Here is a 17,996-nt window from a genome sequence, read left to right as displayed (position 1 = left end):
ATGGTACATCTGCCCTAGATTTGTCTGAGAGAGGCGGAACTAGACTTCTCTTCTCTGTGATGCAAAACAAAGTATGGCGGATGATTAGAAGAGAGTAGAAGGGATGGTGTGTGTGTGTGTGTGTGTGTGTGTGCGTGTATGAATGCTTTTGCAGTCGTTTGTGTGTGTCCGAGCATCTTTCCCAATCAAAGCTGAATGAAAATAGATGACCGAAGAAAGAGAGTCAACATTCTCACAGACGTGTCCTCCATTCTCCTCCTCAATATCACATCCACACGAGCTTAAACTGTCCCGTTTCAAGCAGAATGTAAAATATGAATGGCCACTTTGCATAACAAAAGCCATAAGCTCTGGCTGTGGGATTCCTGCATCACAATGACGACCGTCTCCCGTACATAATTGCCACCGTTTACTTCCACTGTTGGATTGCACTGAACTTCCCAAACTCGCTGTCAGAGGTTGGAAAATATTAGCAAACTAATGCAATCTGCTGTCTCTGCTACTTTTCACATGGCCTTCCTGTCACAGAAGTCTCCCAGCTGGTAATTCAAGCCATCGGCGGCAGCTTTGGGGCCGGCTTTGACCACGTGTGACTGAAAAATGGGTTGGCTTGGAGAACTCGGGACGGGGGTGGCCTGGGATAGGGGAGGTTTCGGGGGGGTGGCCCTATGGCATGCAACTGTTCCATAAATGGAGAGGACCGGGAGCGGAGCCGCACTGGCCGTTAGGAGGAGAAGCTTGTGCTCAAGGTCCATTGTTCTGGGATGACAGCGCGTTCTCTGGGTAATTTCTCTTCCCGGACACGGCCGAGGCTAAGTGACCATAACAAAGACCTGGATCACAATACGGTCATCCTGAGAGGGGCTCACTGCCAAGCTTTCCAATGCATGGATGGCATACATTTCCTTATTGGTCATGTTAACTGCTGTATGGATAATGCATGCGGCCCAGCTGCTCAGAGAGTTATGCCCTATACTTAGGGGTCCTGTTCTTGCTCAGACCACAACTGGCAAAAAATAATTTGCCCTTATGGTGATTTGAGGAGCTATAAATATATATGTGTGTCCACCAAATGGCAGAATGTCAATTAAAAAGGACTGGACAGCAACACTTTGCGTTGTACATAAATTAATCATCTTAATCTTCACGTTATGCTCGGCCTTATAATTGAATGAATCATATTTTTTTAAATGGAGAATTATAGCAATTGTCACTGACTCACACAGAAATGAGTATGGAACAGATTATATATCACAATTTACTGTAATGCTGACCTCGTATTTGTGTGTGGTAAATTTCAAAGTAGATCCAATTATGAAATGACAGCTTATTTCAAGAACGAACACACACAATACCCTGTGATAGTAGTAATGTAGTGATGGGTACCGTTTACAACCTTTCTGTACCCAAGGAGGAAACGTACCTTATCGTCTTATTTAATCTCAACTGATGTCTTACTGTCCTCATGTCTTGCTCCATCTCAACTGTCTGTGGACAGATTCCACTCGTCCATTTGTCCTTCTCTAATCTGCCTTTCTGTGTGGTTGGCTCTCTATACTGTTATTTTCTGTCTATCGGTGTGACTTTATGGCATCCTGGCAGTCCTGTTTGGCCATGTTTCAATCTGTAGTCCCTCTAAATTAAAATTAGTTGAATTTGGGCCATGGATGTTTGGTGATAGAGAGAGGATTCCTGACGCATGATCTCTGGACCCGAGCCCGGGCGTGGACGCTCTTTCAGTCCATTAGTTCATTGTTCAGCTGCTGTGTGTGTCAGAGGTGGATGACATCAGCACTAAACTGTCCAAGCACAGTGTACAGAGGTGATTTACCGGATTAACAATACTTCCCCTGTCACCAATGGCTGTAGCCATCACACGCTAGGGGCCGATTATCAGTCTGTTGTCACTTGTCTGCGAAATGTTGCCCAAGAGCATCCAAATGCTATTTCAAGCGGAAGGTATGTGTGAGAGTGGGACTGAATTTTGGCTCACATATTTATTTGGTGTATTCAAAATCAGCACCAAATTTCAACTTAAAATAAGAGGCATCATGCCTTCCTCAGGAAACCCCTTGAACTGAATATGTTCATGCTGTTATCTTTAGGTGAGGCAAAACAATTTCAAATCTGTCACTTTTGCGGTAACATAAGGAATGGTTATCAGTGAAAGTCATACCCGCCCTTCTGATATCCTCCTTCACACCGTCACCCTGAGCCAAGGTCAACTCAGAAACTGAGGCCGGAGACATCTGAGACATGCAGAGGCTATGGCTCCCAAACCCAGAAGACCCACGCTTGCATTTTGAGAAAACAAAAAAAGTGCACGGGAACGAGAGAACAGACCCTGCATTTCCACATTGGGCTGAGAAAAGTCCTTCCTCTGGGGAGAAATCCCAATAGCCATTAAAACAAACATGGGTCTGGTTTGGCACGGCGGTGCCATGAAGATCTGCTGACATTGAAATGTGTGGTTTGCTGTTCGCCCTCGTCAGATGACGCTCAAGAACAAGATCCCAGAATGAACATCTCAATTATTAACCGCGGACAACCTCTGATACTGAGAGTGAGCTGCATGGGACGTTTTGGGAATCCCTCATGGGTGACACGCGAACAAGACGAACAAGAAGTGCAATTTGATTGATGTGAAGTAAAAGTTTTTTTTGGTTGATTGGGCAAAAAGCATATCTTCATCTACAGCAGTGATCCCTAACCTGAGGGGCCAGACCCCAACAAGGGGCCGGTAAAGATGGCAGCGGGTTTGTGAGGCCTTGGACAATTTGAGGAATACGTTTCCTAATAGTACAATATGGTTCAAAAATCTATGAGTGTTCCATCTCAAACATAGAGACAAGATCCATGACTATATGTTATAATGTATTGTATGCTATAAAAACCTCACTACCATGCAAATGGAACCAATTCAGCCAAAAACGACCACCGATGGATTGCATCTTTTAAATAGGGGGTCTAAGATTGAATCAGGTTTGATTAAAAGTCCATGAAAAGCAACAATAAATGTGTTCTGCCTTTGTCACAACACAGAAAAATGTGCTATTAACCACCCAGCCAAATTTGAATGATTAAAAAAATCGGCAAGCAAATAAACTGGTGTTTCAAAATCATGGGAAAAAAAACGGTACGCGCAGTGTTGGAGACCGAGCTGCTTTGTACATTCTGGCATCCAGGAAAAATGCATTTGCGGGACAAAGGCTCCATGAGCGAGACAACCACTGATGCTGATGTGCTCTACTCTTCTACACTGTAGTGTTAGTGGAGGAGCAATGTCAAGTATGACCGCTCTACGTCATCCAGTCATGACTTAGGCCGCCCAAAAAATCCGCACCACAAAAATGGTGAGAAACAGTTTCACAGTCTAACTCCACAATTCAGTACAGCATCTCGGAATTAACTTTACAGGGACTTTAAGGGGATTCTGAGGAAAGAAGGTTGGGAAACCTTGAACTTGAGGACAGCACAATAAAGTATAAGACACTTTTCTGGCCCTTTCTCAGTTATCATTTGGTCCAATAGTTTCGGCCCACAAGAAATTTGGGCATGAGAATAAATGTACAGTCACAATCTACAGTAATTGCAGCCAAGTTCCCATGAATGGCTCAACATGTAGCAACGCATCACGTGATTAACACTTAATGAATAGTGCAATTGACCCCGATATCTGCGGGGGTCAAAAAGGAGCAATTAGTGAAGCGGTGAACTCTACCCCCTCATATGGAGCATGTCCAGACTGATCCACTAATGATGGGCTTGACTAGGGGGCTGCTGCCAATCTGGACAGAACAACAAAGCTCCGGGTCGTCACAACACTGGATCAAATACCTATACATATCAAACTTGTTTTTGTTGTTTATAAACAAAAATAAAAAGTTTTGTAGTTTTCTGTTGCTATAATTTGCTAAAAAGCTTCCTAATCTCGGTTGGTGTCATTCATTTTAATTAGCAAAAGTAAGTAACTCAAAGAAACCCCTAACCGCCAATATGATTCCATATTTCAGATCAAATTAATAACATGACAGCGACTATCAAAGGGGCCTGTAGTGAAGCACACTTTTGAAATGCATTTTGTTTTGTTTTTTTGGTTTTTTTTTTTTAATGCCTGACCTGTCATAGCAGGATTTCAGGATTTGCCTCTATTAGTATTTGTCCCGGGGGCTTAACTGTTACACTGCATGTGTACATAGCGGAGGAGGCCTAGAGATTATGAGAATAATCTCCAATGTCTGTTGTCGGCCTGTCCTTTATGTGTCAGTTGTACAGTTGAGCATAAATTACGCACGCACACACACACACACACACACACACACACACACACACAGACCAACGGTTGGCGTTCGAATGCAGCAGCACCTATTAATGTTTTGTAAACACTGAGCGTATTAGAAGTGGCAAACCACATGAGAGAAAAGCAGATGTACGAATGGCCAGCTGTGTATTTTCAAAGCACCGTGTGCGATGCGCTCGCAGTGTGTATATTTGTACCTGGCGTGTTTGTGTTTGTGCGGGTGCATTTGAGGAATGTGCTAACTGCCAGGTAATTAGGGTTCAGATGGAGGTATGCAAGGCCGCGGGGGGGGGCAGACAGCCACTCGGCGGGCTTTATTACGGCATGTTCCCCTGCCAGGCACAGCCACTACAAAAGCTCTCAGGTAGGGACACATCGACGGTCCTGTGGGCTCCATGATCAAAGCTCTCAGCGCAGCCCTGCCCTGATGGCTTTGGAAATGGAGCGATTAGTGCTTGGGGGGCAGGTGTGTGTGTGTGGGTCACGGGTGGTTTCTTCTGCTGAGTTCCATACACAGTGCAGGCAGCAGCTTCAGACAAGGTAATTATACGCACTCTAATTGTCTATCTTTTCCTGAAACACGCGCACGACGTCTTCCTGCATCCAACGTTACGTCCCTCAAACCCCGAGCAAGACTCTAGAGGGACTGCACGGTGCGCCGAACGGGTCATGGCAGGAGCCGGACGGCAGCGACCTGGAGCAGAATTTGCTTCCGGTCCCGTTGGTTGCGTTGGGGTTTCCCTGGCGAAGTGGGAAATCCTCTGCCAAGCGACAGCCCCCTCTGAGTACACTTCCCCTCACTACAAGTCTGCGACCCACTAGCTGTGATTAATGGAGTTCAGCTCAGCCCAGCGCTCCGCTAGGAACGACCTCGTTGCTCATTTTTAACGGCGTCTTCATACGAAGAGGGGATTATTTCATCCGTTTAACGCAGAGAGCCTGTCGTGTCAGAGAGCGGAGGGGGGCTCGTAAAACGGGAACAAGAATGTTGCCTCGTCACGTTGGGAGGAGAGTCGCTCCCGTGAACGCAGACATCTATTTCTGTCCGTGTCATTTGTGCACACATGTACTCTATTCGCACGCACGCACGCACGCACGCACGCACACACACAGGCCTATAAAAGTACAGCTTAAAAATACAGCTTAACCTTCACGCAGCATTATAATTTTCATAAATAACACCTTACGTGACTGGTGTTTAACCAGGGAGCTGCAGAGAGATGTGACGTCTATGGAGAAAATAAACCTCTCAAAGAATTCTAGCATTATGCAACAACATCTACCTCCCCAGCAAAAAGCTAGTCAATTGCAGACTGTAAAACCAGCATAGCATCCAATATTAAAATACCCAACTATTTGTCTCCATGGTTACTATTGCCAGGGACCTTTTAGTGTCTGACCCTTTTCAAGGAGATGGGTCAGAGTGATTAGTAGACAGCCCATAGTACATCTCCAGATTCTCCACGACAAAGAACTGTGTGTGTGTGTGAGTATGTGTGTGTGTTTGTGTGTGTGTGTGTATTTCCATGAGACAATATTTCGATCTTGTGCTCGCCGTCTGGACGGTGACACAGGCAGATGCTTGGACCTGCTCTCTTCACCCTCCATCATGTGGGGGCATCGCTTCATTTACCTCCTCTTCCAGGACAAGGGAGGTGTCGCCTCACTGTACGTTGCTGTCCCGGTCGCTTCTGCTTCAGTAGCGTTGGGGAATCTTCAGCTTACTAAACACGGTCACTGGATGAAGCTATGGATGCCTATTGAACTTGACAATGGCGGTGAGAGATGGTGATAGGCTTGCAACGGTGTATGAAAATCTATTCTGCACTCGCCGCTGCCTTCACAGTGTACGACTCGGTGCAGTGAAGCATAGAAGACGACCGAGGATGCAAATGCTCTCATTAAAAAAAACAACAGCGGCACAGAGGCCAGGCTAAGACACTGTCTTTATTTCCAAATGTATCACTCAGTATGGAGATAGAATGTCTGCGCTTCTCTTGAAGTGAAAAATCCCCATTTGCAGCTGTGTGACCTATTCACCTTTTACTAACAAATAAGTAATGAGTGCCCATTCAAGGGCTCATTGTCCATTTTAGAGGGGGCTGCATATTTGATATTGATGACCAGGTATCAACACTAATCGTATCCCCAGCATGAAGTCACATGGACCGGCTGTCTATGCGAGCTGGTGAATCCTTGGACAGGAATAGCACTTAATTTGTATCCGACATGGATGTGTGTCATTGGGACCTGTTCCATCTCATGCGTGGAAAATGAAATAGGCCCGGTCACGGCAATAGCCTGCTTTATTTAAAGCAGTGGCCGTGGCTCCGTGGAGAAAGAGCTACACATATAGCTCTCATGTGTTGTTTAAATTCAGTTCATATCTCCAAGGCCACAAGGAGCAATGTCAATACTGCCAAGAAGGATGTATTCAGCCTTTCAACAGGAATTCAACGTGTAAATGTTAAAGACGGACCAAAGTCATAAATCATCCTTCACATTCAGCGACAATCTTTAACAATTTGTAAATGACAGATGACCTATGACTTATGTTGACTATAGTTTTAGCCATAATGGCTGTCAATCATCAGAGGCGGCCTCCTAATGGGATGGTTTGTCCTGATTGGCTGTATGTACATGAGTAGCTGATGAGAATGAGGAGGAACTAGGAGGTGCCCTTTAAAAAAAAAAAAAATTAAAAATCAACCTTTTATATACAAGTTATTTTTCCAAAATAAAGAGACAAAATGCAGGATGAGCAAAGCTATAAGTGATGGTTGGAAATATTGGTGTTTCAATTTCGGTATTCAGTGGTTTCGGTCACTCATCTTCTCATGATAGTGATTGTGAGAGCGCTGTGTGAAGTTTCACTAACTCTGCGCCGCTGTGTGAAATGTCAACTTCTACTCACAGGGGTTCACGTGTCCTTGGAGCGAAAGCAGCTTAGAAAGCTGGCAGATCATGTGAGAGAGCAGGGTAGGCGTGAGAGCTTATTGCCCCCTTCCATCTGAAATGGGAAGGCCAGCTGCAAACACGGCATGAATGCTTCTTTCCCCCATTTGCGCACTCTCCCTGGAGAAGCGCAGTCACGTCCGTCAGTCTGTCTGAGCTGAGTGGACGTACCCACACAACCTCAAAACCCATTCCCGCAAAGAGGTATCACTTTGCGGCGATAATTTGTTAAGATGGTGAGCACCGTGTGGGAAAATCTTCAAACTCGCTTCCTTTTCAAGATACTGTTTTTGGAATGAGGAGAACATATCTCTCAGGTGATGGTTTTTTTTCCCCCTTTTCAGGAATGTTTTAAACACAGCTGGGGAAGTGCTCAACGCGCTCAAACGTGAATTCAGGCGCCAGAGGGTTATCCAAAATGTACAATTTGACACGACGCGAACCCAGAGGGGTGTGTGTGTGGTCCACTCCCTCCTGTTGGCTCAGATCACCGTCGTGGCCGAACTTAATGATTTCAGTCTGATCGGTCAAAGAAGGGGCTGCTCTCTAGGTAGAACACTGGAAGAAAAAACTTTGTGTTTTCTAAGAACCAAAACACAGGTCAGAATTTGTACGTCCATTCAACCGATAAGCATATTTTCCACTTCTATTTAGCACTCCCAACAAGCCTGCCCTTTAAATCGTGGATGTAAAATACAGCTTCACTTCCTAATAGACTTTCTCCGCCCTTGCAGGACAATAACAATAACCCGGGACAATACCCGCTCCTTGAATTCTTTATGACTTCCCTTTACGGGCTCTTGATTATGTCTTTAAGGAGGCTTTAATAACAGCTAGGCAAACAGAGCTTTCAGCAGGAACCATGAAAAACTCTCCCTCCTGATGGCAAAATGCCAAGTCAATAGCATGGGCGATGGAAAAGGAGAACACTGGTGGAAGTGCAGTATATACTTAGTCTAAAGCTTGTGAAAGCTTTGGGTGGATTGGCTGGGTGGGTGGGGGGCACTACCTTACTTGATAATGGTCATTACATGAATTTAATGAGAGGACTATCTATTTTAAATGTTAGAAAAAAAATAGGCACATAACGCATAAAAATATGTAGTAGAATTTTATAATAGCATCCATGAAAACAGCTGGTTCACTGTTATTCTCCAGAAAGTCTTATTTTTTACCTGGAAAGCAAGAATGTATTAACTTCAAAGACAAAGGCGTAGGAAGTATTGCCGTGCTATACGTTATAAGTATAGAATATATACTATACCTTATAATGCATAGGGTGATTTGAATAGAAAAACACATCTGAGTTATTTCAGTTTGTAAATTATAGCTGGTTCCATTAGAAACAATCCTTATTGAGACTATTCTCCAGAAAAAAATAAATGAATTGTTCACAACAGGACTTGGCAGTTGTCCAGTCTAGCCCGAGGGGCCTCGGCAGCCAGACCGACTCCTTTTTTTTTTCCTCAGGTTGTTCATCTTGGGTTATTCGCCGTGGGGCCAACAAGAGAATATGTTCAACACACAAAAAAAGCTAATTTCCTGCGAGATGAGAGCGCCGGCATATTAATCATGATTAGGACCGCCGGAAAGGGAAGTGGGGTGAATGTACGGCATTTAAGGTGATGAACTTCTCTTTTTCACTATTAAAAGGAAGTCAATATCGGATTCAATTAAAATATCGCCTTTCTTCCTGTGCCGTGACCCCCCCCTTTATAGAAAATATTACAGCTCTTTACATCTGCCGAGCTTCACGCCGACCCCACTCCAGTCCCCGCTGATTGTCAGACGACGGCCTTGAACATCCTCACCTGCTTCTCTGTCACTCAAATATTCACCCCATGCCACCGTCCGACTACGACTATTTGCAAACCCCACTCTCCCTCTGTGCATGACACTTGGGTTTCATCGGCAACCTATCGGCACAGTGCTGGACACTTGCCTCCCGGGTCCGTTTTCAATGGACGGAAATTGGGACTGGACAACAGAGCACCAGCGAAAGGACATGCAGCTCTATCAGCATGCGCGCAGACAATAGCGAAGCTCCCCGCGTCCAGCCCCCAACTTCCTCCTGACACACAGCACTAACAATGAGGCGCTATTATGACTGAGCGCTGCAGCTGTTTCCAACACCCATCATGGACCTCCGAGCTCAAATTGAGGACGTGAATTTAGATCATGTGCAAAGGTAGCAAGTGGTAGTAAAGGCAGAATTTGCAAATTGCCACATTAACACTGATCAAATCTCTACGTAGAATCCCTGCAGTTTCCTTCCTTGTGTTTCTGTGGCAGATATTGTGCTTATATCCAAATACAAATAGAACAATAACAACACAAGTAGCATCACTTAATATATTGGACAAACCTAAAAATGATTTTTAAGTATGACCTCAAGTCAGTGAATAGACCTAAGCCGCCCTAAGCATTTTAAGGCCAACATTTTTATTTCCCCCATGCAATTAAAAGTTTTCTCTTTTAGGACTGTTTAAGAAATACTAGAAAGAAAGGAGCAGGTCTTCGCGATTCAGACTTTCCCTTTTTTATCAACAAGCTTTGCGTCAGCCACATGATAGTATTTCTCCTGGCAGAATTGTAAACAGCAATGAAAAATCAAGCACCGCTTTCCCAGCGCCGGTTATTGTTCCCCAAAGAGAGCTCCTGAAATGCCATAACCCACAGCACAAGTGTTTGTTTATATCAGGAGAAATAATACCCTCTCTTAGACAAGGGGTCTCTGTGCCATGAAGCACTGGGAGGGTCTGGGGGTATTTATTACACCCAGCCGAGCCATTGTAGCAAAGTGTTGGATAATCGCTCATCTCAGAAGGAAGGGGGCATTCAGCGAGAACTCTAATGTGATGCAAGTGTTTGCGGCTCAAGCACAATCAATGGTGACCCCTCCGTGGCTGCAGAACGGGACACAATGTTTGATGGTAAGCATTTCTCAATTGAAAGCACAAAGCTCAGTGCCACAGTTTATGATGGGCATCCCTTCGCAGATAGACACTGCAACTCAGTGTCATCGCTCGGGTTCTGCCCTCGATGCCTTCCGGGCCGTGAGGGGTGATATCTAGTCTCCAGAGGAGCCAGAGCCAAGCTTTCTACTGACCAATCGGAGGTCGCCTGGTCACTGTTCCATCACTGAGCTCTCACACTGGGCTCACTCCTCCTGGGGAGAAAAGAACTGGGCTGGAGCCAAATCAAAACTACAGGGCTTGTGGGGACGGACGGATGGATGGACGAACAGACACGCACGCACACACGCACACACACACACACACAGACCTTGACCTGCTCGTTCCACATCCGAAGTCGCCAAATACTTTGGCTCCAAATAAATGCAGCCTTCAAAGGGAGAAACGGTTTAACTCTCTGGAATCAACACTTTACCACAGCCCCGAGTTAGCAGATAATCCCTTGCAAATCCTAAATCTCTGCAGGGTTCCAATACGAGGGAAACAGCGGAAGTGGCGTAAATTCAAAGACCGACAACTGTATCGACTTAAAAATGAATCCTTAACTTGGGGGTCCTTGGATTGTGTCGGTTCAACGTTTGGGATCATATGACGTGGCTGGCTTCAATCTGGGCAGTTGTAATTGTGAGTCAGTGATAGTTCTTGATCACTTCATGGAATACTGGTTCAAGAAAGTGCCAAAACTGAATAAATACAAATAATACAAGGCAGAAAGGCTGTTATGCGCGCACGCACGCACACACGCACGCACACACACACACACACACACACACACGCACACACACACACACACACACAGACCAGTGAGTTGGTGAAACCTCTCTCAGTTGGCAGGGCATATGATACACATACACTGACAGAAAGGTCGCTATCAGGCCTGCGAAGACAAGAGGCACTCTCAGTTTGGATCCGTCCATGGCCACAACAGCCAACCCATCTGGGCGCTCCTCATTTACAGCCCTTGCAATCGATAGCCCATTCATCACAGCAATCCTTTGCTCACGGGTTTGGTCCTTCCACCCACGCTGAATGCCGAATGGCGAGGCAAGGGCCCTGGACAGGTGAGGTCAGTGTAGATTAATAGTCTTCACGTAAATCCCCCCCCCCCCCCCCCCCTCCCTACAGGAAACAGAGCGAGGGGCCTTCCTCAGCATCTCCTCCCTGTTCTACTGCTTATTGATCCACAGCAGCTTGAGTGCAATCGCTTACCATGACAGCACCCGATCACTCTTACACAAACACACACAAACTCACATGATGGTAATGGGAATCTCCACAGGCCTGACAAACAATATAAACAGTAGGGTTCGGTTTTTAACCTTCACTTAAAGGTGATCAGTGCGATATGTCCGAGAAGATGAACTGTAACTAAAGTGCAGGTTGACTTTACCCACAATGATGACCATGACCCCACCTGAAGGCACCCTTTGTGCCATGTGACCTACTGTTATGGTCAAGTCAGAGGCCCATCATAGGGCCCCTTCAATATCTCACCTTATTAGTGTAGGGTGGCCTGGCGAGGTTGATGCCATCTCTGATGAGTTTATCCCTGATCATGATTTTCAGCTTCAGCTTGGGGTAGATCACCAGCTCTCTGCGGTGGCCAAGGGTCAGGTTCCTCTGGGCGCCCAGGTATCCACCGTTGCGCACCAGCCTGTCAAGGGTGGGTTCGGTCCAGGACTTGGAGCCTCGGAGTTTGGACTCGTACTGGTCCACCATGTGACTGGTGTACATCTCCGAGGCGGAGGGCATGGGCTCCAGGGTGAAGTACAGCCCGCTGGCCGTGTCTCTGTCCTCATCCTTTAGCCGCTTCACCGCGTCGTGGATCCTCTGTCTGTGGTGCGGGATGTAGACCCCGATGGCGTCCAGGTCCGGGTCTCCTATTTGCTTGCAGACTTCCAGATCATCGTAACCGTTATCCACAAAGGACTCCACGTACTGGGCCAGCTGGAGGGTCTTCAGCCACTCGTACACGATGACGGGTCCGTTACTGCTCATTTTCTGGGGTCCACTTGGGATGGTTTTACGCACGGTGCAATACGGATCACTTTCCCATGCGCCCTTAAAATGGGATTACACGCGTGTCATCGGGTTGGTTGGCACTTTAAGCACTTGGCTGGATGTCCTGGCACAGTCCTGGAAGATAAACTGAATTCATTTTGGATCATCCAAAATGAAAAGCTGGTCCGCCGTCCCAGATGTTAGTCAATCGGAAGCTGATCGATCCAAACACACATGACAGTATTAGCTGTCAAATGAAGATCTTGCCAGTTTAGATCAGTGACAATAACCAGAACAACAATCGGGTTGATCCACTACAGTAGCCCCGTAAACAGCAACTTAACCGGATCCTTGCTGTGAATCAGCTGGATTCTCCATTTACGCGCGGTGGTTACGCTGCGCCTCGTCAACGCTTCTCCCCACGCTGTCCGCGCTCCACGAAGCGGCTGTGGGTTAGATTACAAGGTGCTGAATAAGAAAAGAAAAAACGCCCTACTGATTTCCAGACGGACATAAAAATCTGGGGGGTAACTCGGCCGCCGTCCGTCGCACTGCTCCGTCTTGGCGTCGCTCAAGCCGGCGCACATCTCCAAGCGCCACCACGCCCCCAAATCCAAGCGCACGGGTTCGAGAGGAAAAAAAAAACAAAAAAAAAAAAAACAGCGATGGATCCTTTTTCCAGAGCTCGTCGGAGTCTCCGGGTACAGCTTCCCCGCAGCGTGTCTGTCCGAAGTTGTTGTTCTTTAAAGAGGAAGAGGAAGCCGGAGACCCGAGCTGTCACGCCGCAGGTTCGGAGTCCTGCTCGCACACTGAGCTCCTCCACTCACCCCGGCGCCGTCTCTCAGCGCGCACTGGCGCCCTCTGTGGAGGGAGCGGGGCACTGCAGGCGGCGGCTCTTTCTGGGGAGTGAGGGCGAACAAGATCGTTTATGTCCGTTTCATTCAGGGGTCACTGTGTTAGCGGCACAATGGATGGACGTTGGCTTCAGCTATGCTGTGACCAGAATACTGTAATGTTTTGCTGTAAACTTTGTTTTCCACCATCACACACACTAAATGTATTTGTGTTTTTTTAATATATATCCACGTGTACAATGTCCTACTTTTTGTGGCCGTGTGAATTGTTGATACAGGTTTATTGATCATTTTTATGTTTGATTTGTGTTGCCAGATTTAACTATTGCTAGCTAATTGGTATATTTTACATTGACTTGTCTATTGCTGATAAAGACAGCATGGATCCATCCAATTTTATTTCAAGATTCAAGATTCAAGAGGTTTATTCGTCACATACATATACATACTTTCATACATATATGCAGTGAAATGTAATGCAACGCACCCGGTGATAACACACAATATGTCCTCGGAAAAATTTCTTTCTAATAGACCAACTAACTGACTCCTAAAACGTAATACAGTAAGTTGAATACTTATAGAATAAAGTAAAAATATATAGAATAAAATAAAATGAAAATAAAATACAATAAAATAAAATGAGATAAACTGGAATAGATAGAAGGAATATGCTTATGTATATGGAATAGGCAATTATGTAAATACAGATATGTGCTTAAAGTGGCACGTGAATAGTGTGAGGTAGTGTTAGGAATAATACAGCACAGTATACAACAGTACGGCGCAGCAATACGGCATCACGAACAACTCTGAAGTGACACAGTATGCGGTACAGTATGCTACATATAGTACAGAAGGTAGTGGAGCCTATGTGTGTGGCTCAGTTAGGACCCCTGGTGAGGTCAGCATTGACAGTTCTTATGGCTTGCGGGAAAAAACTCAGTCTCAGTCTCTCTGTTCTCGCTGTGTGACTGTGGAGGCGCTTGCCCGACCGCAGCAGCTGGAACAGTCAGATTATTGGGGTGATGAGGATCCTTCATGATCCTACGGGCTCGGCTACTACACCTCCTGGTGTATAAGTCCTGCAGGGAGGGGAGGGTAGTTCCTGTGGTACGTTCAGCTGAACCACCACCCTCTGCAGGGCCCGCCTGTCCTGGGCAGTAGTTCCCAAACCAGGCAGTGATGTTGCCTGTCAGGATGCTCTCCCGGCTCCACAGTAGAAGGAGTTGAGGATCCTCACCAAGACCCGGAATTTCCTCAGCTGCCTGAGGTGGTAGAGACGCTACCTCGCCTTCCTCACCAGAGTGTCTGTCTGTAAAGTCCATGTTAAGTCCTCTGTGATGTGGACTACCAGGTACTTGAAGCTGCTCACCCTGTCGACAAAAATCCCGTTAATCACCAAGGGCACGTGCGTCCTCAATTGTGATTCTCGCCTAAAGTCCACAATCAGCTCCTTAGTTTTGCCACCTCCTTCAGCCACCTCCTCGCGGTAGGCCTTCTCGTCGCAGTCGGTGATCAGGCCCACGACAACAGTGTCATCAGCGTATTGGGGATGGTAGCTCAGGAGGTAGAGCTGGTGGTCTAGTGATCCAAAGTTTGCTGGTTGGATCCCAGGATCCTCCTGCTAGCATGCTGTAGTGTCCTTGAGCAAGACACTTAACCCCTAATTGCTCCTGATGGCTGCGTCCGTCAGTGTTTGAACAATTGTAAGTCGCTTTGGATAAAAGCGTCTGCTAAATGACTAAATGTAAATGTAAATCAGCAAACTTGATGATGGTGTTGGAGCTGGACTTGGCCACACAGTCATGTGTGTACAGGGAGTACAGTAGGGGGCTGAGGACGCAGCCCTGGGGGGGATCCTGTGTTCAGGGTGAGGGAGTGACAACTTATGTATGCTTAAAATAGTATACTTAAATACAGTTGTGGCAGTTTGTCAGGGAGCTCCGGCATAGACGACGGGGGCTGTAAGCACCAGTTTATTTTAGAGACTGGGGTAGTTGGAATTGTCCAGGAGGAGATGCATGTGTCATGATTGGGCTCCTATCCTGTGTGTGTGTGTGTGTGTGTGTGTGTGTGTGTGTGGGATGGAGCGTTTACCTGCCGCTCGTTAGACCAACCAACAATTATACAGCCACCCTGATCCCAATGACCTAGACCCAGGTCAGGTGTGGCTTGCCAAAACCACATACCTTACCCCAAACTGAGGCCAGGAATAATATCTGGCCAAAGCCTACACTCCCCCCCCCGCAACCAAGCAGAGAACAAAAATGAAGAAAAAATAAATAAATAAATAAATAAATAAATAAATAAATAAATGCTTAAAACAGACTCTGAAACTGGGTTGCTGTACCTAAACGACAGACTCGATTCCTATAGCTTAATTAATATAAACACCAGGCTCTGACACAGGGTTCCCTTATCTTAAGCAAACAAATGTCCAATTTTTTTTTAACTGATCAGCTCCCAGAGGACCTGGTTCCCTGGAGCAGAACGGTCGCCCGGCATCCGTCCCCCCGGGCTGTTGTGCTGGCTGGTGAAGGCGTGGCCGGACTTGGCGGTTGCGGGGGCTGCTTGGAGGGGTGGCCTGGCTGCTGGGCTGCTGGATGGTCCCGGCCGTGGCTGCTGGGCGGAGGAGCTAGCTGCAAGGGGTTACCTATGGTGGTTGCTGCGGCCGCTTCTCCCCCGGTCCTCCGCCGGACACCCTGGGTGCTGCTCCTGTCAGTTGGGGGAGGGTTGGTGCTGGGGCCTCCCGTTGACCCGCTGGTGACTCCAGGGCGTCTTCGGACGGCCCCTCTGTGTCCCTTGAGTGTGAGAGTCCCTGTTCAGGTGCCAGTGCGGCAGTTTCGCCTGCTACACACCACCCAAGTGACGTGCTCTGGGACCTCCGGCACAGAAACACAGAAGACGGGGGTTGTAAACATCAGTTTATTGTAAAGAGTGGGCTTGTTGGAATTATCCTAGGAGCAGATAGCATGTGTCATGACAGGGCTCCCATCCTCTGTCTGTCTGTGTGTGTGTGTTTTACCTGCTGCTCATTAGACCAACCAACAAGCAACTGGTTTGCAGCCACACTGATCCCAATTACCTAGATCCAGGTCAGGTGTGGCTGCTCAACCCACCCCATCCCCACACCACAGCAGTATATTGCAGAATTGAAATGCATGGATTCATTTTAGATTATAGATATAAAACCACATTAACGTGACAGACCAGCAAAAACATTAAGGTTTTGTACAATTTTGGCCATTTCAAATTACATTTACATTTAGTCATTTAGCAGACGCTTTTATCCAAAGCGACTTACAATTATTCAAACACTGACGGACGCAGCCATCAGGAGCAATTAGGGGTTAAGTGTCTTGCTCAAGGACACTACAGCATGTTAGCAGGAGGAGCCTGGGATAGAACCAGCGACCTTTGGATCACTAGACGACCAGCTCTACCTCCTCAGCTACCACCCCCATATGCGAAAATGCGAAATCCCATATTTGATATTTATCCCATAATTTATTTAGCGGGAATTTCTAATTATATACATTATTAATGATAAGTCCTTATCAATTATTTAAAAAAAAATTCTAATTATATTTATTTAATTTTTTGCCTCTTCTATATGCTGTTCGAAGATCGAAGAAACATGAACAAAAAGGAACCCCCAAGTAAAAGAATCGGAGAAAGGGAAAGGGAAAGCCTGGGTTTCAGTCCCGGGTCAAATGACCCGGCAATAGACACGGGTTTTAATCGGCTCCACCTCCGATCGGCTCTGATGTGAACAGGACACCCGGGTTGATCCGCTAATTTAGGTCCATTTACCTGGACGATGCGACGCCTGTTGAAGTTCCGGACGTTGGCTTGTTAAAGGATAGGAATATCTGTCTATCATTCCATCATTTGATATCCCATTTAGAATCCAAAATCAAACTCAGAAGTTATTGAATTTTTTTCCGCATGGAGGACCATGAAATGTTTTGAGTGTGGGGATCGCACCGTGAGGAGTGCAGTGGAGAACCCCCACGCTCCCCACTGGGCTCCCAGTCACTCCAGAGAGCGGCCCCCAAAGGACCAGACCATAATCCAGGCTGCTTCTACTGTAGTGGTGAGTCGTTCAGGAACGATCCGATTCTTTTGAAAGGCTCAAAATACTTTTTTTTTTTTTTTTAAGTTTTACGTCACTGTTTGTTTAAGTCGTTGTCTCCTCTACTTGTTTGTTCCTAATCACACTTGAGCTACCACACTTTTCCGACGTGTTTGAGACGTTGAACGCGACACAACAGAAAAAAAACCTGCATTTCTCCTGGCAATGGGAAAGGTGTCAATCGCCTATTTTCAAATTTTGGTGAAAAAACAATATAAGTAAAATTTAGCTTTTAAATGGAGTTCTGGGAATTGTAGTGTAATCCACCCAACACAGACAATGTTATGGAGTTATACTTAAACCGGGGGGGGAAAAAACTTTGAAAAGAGATATTTTGGTAAGTTGGTACTTTTCCCATTTCACCACTAGCTGCACAGCATCAAGATAAACAGAATAGTTCTACAACATTGTTCTGTTTGTCCTATTTCCTATTGATTTTTCCAACAGACATTGACAAACCCTTTTATTGACTGACAATTCATATATTTTATCCTATATTTTTGGTTTGCAGTTGTGCCTCACACTTCCATACAACTAGGGTGCCATCATCACTATGAAATAACTTTGGACACACACACACACACACACACAGGCGCTGCCAGAATAAGAGCCATCCGCTGCGTCCAAATAGATGTCAGCGTCATCATCAGTGCTGATGTGTGCTCTATCAAATGCGAGCTGACAGCTTGTTAGGGGTCAGTTTGATACCAGCACCGTCTTGGCTCTGGCTGGAAGTGATTGGACTTAGCCCATTATGACACATGGCAAGCATG

The 17,996-nt window shown here is 46.3% G+C and overlaps 1 protein-coding gene across 1 annotated transcript in view; it reads right to left on the bottom strand.

The window, feature by feature from the left end:
- The window catches only part of sash1a (SAM and SH3 domain containing 1a), a gene marked incomplete at its 5' end in the record, with an annotated part of 176,352 nt that extends 164,124 nt beyond the window's left edge, over positions 1-12,228 (bottom strand). The window contains one exon of the mRNA XM_079996981.1: positions 11,725-12,228. Coding sequence (XP_079853107.1) covers positions 11,725-12,228 — 504 coding nt within the window. The remainder of the gene's footprint in view (positions 1-11,724) is intronic.
- Between the last annotated feature and the right edge of the window lie 5,768 nt (positions 12,229-17,996).

The sequence above is a fragment of the Zeus faber genome (assembly GCF_960531495.2).
Source record: "Zeus faber genome assembly, chromosome: 2".
NCBI classification, from domain to species: Eukaryota; Metazoa; Chordata; class Actinopteri; order Zeiformes; family Zeidae; genus Zeus; species Zeus faber.
This window is presented reverse-complemented; position numbering and strand designations above follow the sequence as displayed.